We start from the raw sequence: 7,231 nt of genomic DNA, 5'->3' as shown, positions 1-7,231 counted from the left end.
GTACCCCATCTCCACCCGTCGCGATAACAAGCCTCCTGGCCGGAAGCCGAGATAACGAGGCTCGGCAGCTTGGGACGGGTCCCTGCATGCACTACCGGGCTAGGCGCCTCGGGGCCGGCCGCCATCAATATTTCAGCTGCGAGGGAAGAGCGCGCACGTACACGTCGCACTGGCCTCTCAGTGGTTTGCAACCGTGGTCTAAAGCGTTTCCAAATGGTCCAAGTCTTTGCCTAAGTGCTCTCTGAAGCCACAGCCCACCTCCTCCTCTCGGGCGTTATCCCCTCTCTGCTATCGGCTTTCAAAAGGCCCCGTCAAACCGACCTGCCAACTACCGTAGATGATCTTGGGCTCAGACCGTAATGGTCGGAATAGACCGTTAATGTCCGGAGCGACAGATTGAATTTGACGATTAGTTCCGAGTTTATGTTGTTAACTTAATTGCTGCCATCGAGGCAAGGCTCGGTGTGAGGCGAGGCAGGTGTAGGCTTACGGACGGCGTTAATCGTTGTATCAGGTGTACGTCTCTGCTGGGAGGGAGAGGGAGGAGTGAAGAGAAGAGAAGTGTAATAACACCTCCTCCTAAAATCCTAATCTTCCGATCTTCATTCCCTTCATTCTGTCTGGGGTCACCTGACTCCCTCGACGTGGAGTTTGGCTCAGAACCCAGCAGCACAAAAGTCAGACACACATCCTTATCTGTGGTGCTTGTGTTCGACGTCAGCTTAGTGCCACGCACACGAATGAAGTCAGCCAACGGTCTCTCATACACACACCTACTGGTTATAGAGTTATGGAGACGTGCATACACATGTGTGTGTGTGTGTGTGTGGGCACGTGATACATGAGGTCACCCGTCTTCCCAGGGCGGGAGGTGTTAGGGGGGGAATGTGTGTGTTAAGTGTTGGGTGGGGGGGGGGGGGGGCTGGAGGATTGAGAGATTGCTTCGCGATGAACGTGCGGGAAAACTATGGGCTGGTGTTCCTGAGGAGGCTGTCACCTCTAGTGAGCATGAAGGTGATTCTGCCATTGTGTGTGTGTGAGTGAGTGAGTGAGTGTTTGTGTGCGTGTGTGTGTTTGTGTGAGAGAGACACAGAGAAATGCAGAGAGGTAGATGCTGTGGGAGGCCTCACAGCTCACTAGGGACCCCTGCTGGACTTTGCCCCTTGTAACACAATCGCTCGTGGGCACTCCCATCCCGACTGACCACACCACGGACGCTTCGTCACCGCGCGCTCAGATTGCCGGGGCAGCTAAGGTCACTGGATGACCATCCATTCCCCCCCCCCCCCCCCCTTCTGTCCACTTCCTGAACTCTTCAACCATAGGGCGACAGTGGTACAGGAGGTAGAGAAGTCGTTTAGTAATCAGAAGGTTGCTAGTTCGATTCCCTGTCGAAGCGTCCTTGAGCAAGACACTGAACCCCTAATTGCTCCTGATGTGCAGTGTGCCATCAGTGTAAATGTAAAATGTAAAATGTGTATACATTGTAAGTCGCACATATGTAAGTCGCTTTGGATAAAAGCGTCTGCTAAATGACTAAATGTAAATGTAACTCTTCATCCATAGGAGCACAATGACACACCCAGTCCAGTAGGAGTAGAGCTCCATCTTTTTTGTCAAGTGGTGTTTTTCAGGAGGAAAACCCTGTAGATTATTGCTTTCTAAGGATTCTACGCTGTTCTTGCTAGCTGTAAACAGTCAGGTCTCAGGAGAGACGGTTCATATTGCCCTGCTCTAAGTCAGGTTAGACAGATTGGTGCCATGGATGTAAGTGTACTCAGAGTGGCGTGAGGTTTATGTGTGTGCACTAGGATCTACTACTGTCCTGTTGCGTGGCTGATGGGTCGTTGCCCCAGATGCAGGTTCAAGTAGAATTGAGTTGTGAGAGAGTTTTGTTTCAACAGCAAAGACACCAGTCAGCTGGTTCAAAAAAAGACCCCCTTAAGCCAGTGATGGATCTGTGTGGCTCTGCTGTGGTGTCATGACATACAATAGCATATCAATAGCATTGATCATCTGCAAACGGGCACATAGTGTGTACTTTGCCTTCTCATTACCTCATTATCCCTCGTCTTTCTTAGGCTTATTCTGGCTATTTTATTATTTCCTTTTGTCCTTTCATTAAGTTCTTTCTTATCTCTTTTTTCCCCTCCCCCTCTCTCTCAGGATCTTTCCCATAAAGGATGTTCCATTGGAGACTGAGGCCCTGACAGACTGGCTGTACAAGAGGTTTGTGGAGAAGGAGGAGCTCCTGGCCCACTTCTATGAGACAGGTCAGTCCTACTGTCAGCCGTGGTCCGGGCAGTGTACAGTATGCTTAATGTGTGTGTGTGTGTGTGTGTGTGTGTGTGTGTGTGTGTGTGTGTGTGTGTGTGTGTGTGTGTGTGTGTGTGTGTGTGTGTGTGTGTGTGTGTGTGTGTGTGTGTGTGTGTGTGTGTGTTTGATTTTTTGTAGGAGAAGAAGAATGTTCAGACTAGCAGAATGTCAAAATGCCATTTTCAATATGATGATAGTTGGTGATGGTGCTATCTTTTAAAATATGTATTCTTTTTGGAGGGTTGACAAAGTATTGTGTACAACATGTACACCAAACCTTCTGATGTCTTTGAACAGACTGGAATTAAACTTTCAAAGTTCAACAGCAGTAAAAGTGAAAATGACTACCAACTAAGCTTTCCATCAAGTTCATTAACTGCTCACATAAAGAGTCATTGGGTGAAGATTGTGGGGCTCATGAAGAACTTAATTGGCAGCCATTTTATAAATCTGCCTGTTGTCATTACACAGGAGTGAGCACACAGCTGGAAATTTCAGCAAATAGCTGTTCAGTTTTCAGTCCCTCTCACACATTGCCAGCTGATGGCTGCCAAGGACTTGAAGTTTAGGATATGGTTGTATCTCGTGTCCAACCTTTGGAGTTCTACAAATAAAAGCCTGGCCTCTTCCCCCTCTTAGTTTAGTCTATTGTGTGGTCACCTTGGCAGGGCCGTGATGATTGTAATGCTAATTCAAGTAGCATGGAGAATGGAGATCATACATTAGGACCGCGTACCTATTGCTAGCCCATTCATTTTCAATTAGTACCCCGAGTGGTCTCGAATACAGGCCTCCAGAAGTGGCCTGAACAGTCCTCCATGAAAGTGCTTTGTTACTAATCTCATGCAACTATCAAGCTCATTTGTCTTCTATTCTCGGCATATCTGGCCATAGATACGCTTTGATGTCTTGAGCATGGCTTTCTGTAGAGCATGTCGCTCATTTGTTTGCAGCTCCTCACCATTTTATTTTAATACTGTAGTGAAGGTAATTTGTGTTTTCCCTAAAAACTAGCCATGGAACCAGCACAGTTAATAAATAATCTGAAAGTGACGATTGACTGATTTTGTTCAAGTTAGCATGCATTTAGTCGCACAGGTTACAAAATGAAGTTATACTGATATCATTCAGATTGAAGAAACAAGTGTGAGGGCCCTTTTTTTTCCAGTTAGACCCATATTGTCCATTGACAGGACTTTCATAACGTATGTAGATTTTTTTAACCTTTTTTTTTTTTTTTTTTGCAACTTTTCATTACCTCTCCCCAGGACGGTTCCCACCCCTCAAAGGTCAGACGGAAGCAGTGTCGCGCCCCATGATCGTCGACCCCGTGTGGCTGTGTGCCATCCAGACGTGGGCCTTCGCCTCAGGCTACATGTGGTACAGCCTCCTGCAGCACGCCTACTGCTGGTTCTTCTGAGGGAAGGGAAGGACGAGGGGAGGACGAGAGGAAAGGAGGACAACCGGAGAAGAGTAAAAGGACTGGGAACTAACTGACTGACTGACTGTCCAAACTGGTTCTGGAAAGTGTTTCCAGATCCAAGCAGCCATCCTCGGGGCTCTGCGATGTTCTTCCCAGCCCCGCCATGGATGGATGAATGTACATTACCCGTTAGCTGAAAAGCAGAAGGACTTCTGAAGGATGTCAGGATTTGTCTTTTATTATGTTGTTGTTTTTTTTTGTTGGTTTGTTTACTTGTTTTTTTGTTTGTTTTCTTTTTCTCCCCCAGTCCCATCTACACATGTAATTGTGCATACTGATACAGACAAAATACTAGCTGTAGCTGGATGCGCAGACACATCAATACTAAGACTGGTGTAGAAAACATGGTCTTGTTTACTCTATCCCACACAGGAAGTAAATGCGCTCATTTATTGTTTACATGGTAACAAACACACACATACATGCGTGCGCACACATCCTGCCGTTCATACAGATACAAGAACGGGGCTCAGGTTGGCAGCCAGAGGGTGTGTGTGCCGGATTGGACTTACTCACTCTCTCTCTCCTCCCTGGTTGTTTGTTTGTAGGCTTCTTTTGAGTCCGCCCTTACCAGTCATCTGTGTTCAAAACCTGCCACGTCCAACACTTTTCTCCATCTCTCCTTCCGTCTGCGTGTGTGTGTGTGTGTGTGTGTGTGTGTGTGTGTGTGTGTGTGTGTGTGTGTGTGTGCCTGGAGAGCTGGTCCTTGGGCCATGCGTACACGTCCTTCCTCAGTGCGCCCGGTGTGGTCGCAACTGGGGGGGGATGAGACTCCCGGTCCGACCTCTTCCTCCAGCTTCGATCACTCTCTCATAGGAGCTGACCCTAGGGCGGACCAAGGCCTGATCAGGGACCCATCGTTTCCAGAGTCGGGTGCTTCCTGGGATTGCACTAAGGACAAACATTGCCCAGAACCCCCCCAGCCCTGCATCTGTGGTTGTTCTGACATGTTTTGTCTATCTTTCTTTTTCTTTTTCTTTTTTTTTCTTAGTTTGTTTTATTTCAGTCTCCCTTGAATTAATTGGATGTGTCTACTGCTTTTGTTGTTGTTGTTGATGTTTCTGGGTGTGTGTGTTTGTTTTCCTGAATGTTTCTTTGTTTGTTTGTTTTGATAGTATCGTCTTGGAGTGAGCGTTGTTTGTCTACACTGGTTTTTTATCTGGGTTTGGAGACGTCGTCTAGTTCTGGGGGCGTCTCAGTTTTCCCCCGAGACGTCCGGTTTGGAATGATATGTCTGGACAGTGAGCGTCTAGATAGGCTGGTCTCCACAGAGCTGATGAAGGGACTCACTGATGGCCTGTGGAGCTACGTCCCCCTAGCCCAACCCTGCCAGCACACACACACACACACAGACACACACACACACACACACACACACACACACACACACACACACATAGACATACACACACACACACAGACACACACACACACACACACACACACACACACATAGACATACACACACACACAGACACACACACACACACACACACACACACACACACACACACACACACACACACACACACACACAGACACACACACACACACACACACACACACACACACACACACACACAGACACACACACACACACACACACACACACATACACACACACACGCATAGAATACCTTCTATCTTCGTGACACCCTCAGCCATGTTGGCATCTTCATACACACCCATACTCTCCCACACAGCAAGAGAGCCAGTAGAGTCTTGGTCGAGTTCAACAGACTTAAATGGAAAAAGTGTAATTCTCCCATCCTCCCTCTCTCCCACACCAAACACAGACTCCAAAGTTTTTTGCAAAATGTTTAAGCCATATGCTTAGTGTCCGTCTACTGAGGATCAGTCTTGACGACAAGAGATTTAAACAAAAACTGAATGACCTTGGAAAGTCAGCTTCTGGAAAGAAGACGAAGAGAAAAAAAGAACTTGATTTGGCTTTGTTTTTGTTTTCTTAGGGGTCATTACTGTAAATTTGACAGCATAACCTGCCTAAAGTGAGTGTGTGTGATTGTCTGTCAGTCTGTCTGTCTGTCTGTCTATCTGTCCTCTTTAATTTGTTCTTTTTTTATATATATAAATTAATTACTGTCTGGTTGTTCTATGTTATATCAGAGTTTTTTGACAAATCACCGTTTAGTGGTCCGGTTTTAATTTCATTTTAAAATGACTTCAGATATTGTCCTCAAAAGTGTTTAAAATCTTGTACATAACAAAAAAGCCGAAGACGAGTTTCCCTTTGTGTGACTGCAGCATTCTGTTATAAATTAGGAGTTGTATTTTTTTTTATATCATGAATGTCGAGAGGGATTTTTAAAAGCAAAGGAAAAAAAAAAGATTGATCTGGACAAAGATGGCCGACTACTTCAGTGAAGAGAAATTACGCAGACCTGCCTCACGCCTCAATGTTGACTCACTTCCTCGTTGTTTGCCCTTTGACCTGGATGTGTTTATGTGCTACAGTGAGCAAAGGAGGGTGAGTTCACTGTGACACTCTCCACATGGACCTCAACCACTCTTTAAAGTCTGATGGCTTGTTCCAGGCACGGTCCAGCAATAACGGCAGACTTCTGCCGTTCGTCAAAACGCCTGTTTGGCGTCACGTGGCGTTAAAAAAAAAAAAAAAAAAAGGTTCCAATGGAGAGAAACATCACGGGAAGAACAAACAAGTTTCTCGTGTTGGACTTGATGATGTGTGGAAGAGCAGACTTTTTTGGTTGGTTCTGGCGTATGTGTTTTAGTTGGGTCTGTGGTGCTGGTTGTGTTTTGTGAGGTTTACAGTACACTGGATGTGCGTGGTGCGAGGCACAGATGGGGTGGCAGGCGGGCGACGCAGCAAACTGCACTGAAAGCAGGCCGTTACCGCACCTCTTCATTTTCTTTCTTTCTGTCTGCCTCTCTCTCTCTCTCTCTCTCTCTCTCGCTTTTTCTCTCTCCCACTGTTCTCTCTTGACTTCCCTACCCTAGTTTTTCTTCTTCTTCTCTGCCACCCTCCCTCTCTCTCTCTCCTTCCGCTCTCTCTTTCTCTCTCTTCTTTCCTTCCCTCTTTATCTCTCACTCCCCAAGATTGTGCCAGGCCTCCTTGTGTTCACACAGCAGGGAAAGAAGCTTTCTCCTTACCTGTTTTCTCTCTCTCGCTCTCTCTCTCTCTCTCTCTCTCTCTCTCACTCTCTCTCAAGTGTTTCCTGCTGTCTTAACAATGGAGACAGGGACAAGATTATTTTCCTAGATAAGGATTTAGGGAAAAGAGACAAAAATTAGGAATTTAACAAATTTACGCTAGACTTGTCTGTACTTTTTTCCATTTTGTACTCCTGTTACCTTCGCCCTCCCAAGCAGCCCAGCCGTTTTACAGATGGAAAAAAAATACCTGTGCTGGAATAAAAACAATGAACAGAAACCGTCCTCCATGTCTTTTCC

The 7,231-nt window shown here is 46.4% G+C and overlaps 1 protein-coding gene across 4 annotated transcripts in view; it reads left to right on the top strand.

Moving 5' to 3' along the window:
* Nucleotides 1-5,185, top strand: part of lpgat1 (lysophosphatidylglycerol acyltransferase 1) — a 43,429-nt gene extending 38,244 nt beyond the window's left edge. For all 4 annotated transcript variants that reach the window (XM_012820985.3, XM_031581166.2, XM_042709857.1 and 1 more), the window contains exons 7-8: nt 2,167-2,273; nt 3,585-5,185. In XM_012820985.3, the coding sequence (XP_012676439.1) occupies nt 2,167-2,273; nt 3,585-3,736 (259 nt within the window). In that variant the 3' untranslated portion in view covers nt 3,737-5,185. The remainder of the gene's footprint in view (nt 1-2,166; nt 2,274-3,584) is intronic.
* The last annotated feature ends 2,046 nt before the right edge of the window (nt 5,186-7,231 follow it).

The sequence above is a fragment of the Clupea harengus genome, chromosome 15 (genome assembly GCF_900700415.2).
Source record: "Clupea harengus chromosome 15, Ch_v2.0.2, whole genome shotgun sequence".
Taxonomy (NCBI): Eukaryota; Metazoa; Chordata; class Actinopteri; order Clupeiformes; family Clupeidae; genus Clupea; species Clupea harengus.
This window is presented reverse-complemented; position numbering and strand designations above follow the sequence as displayed.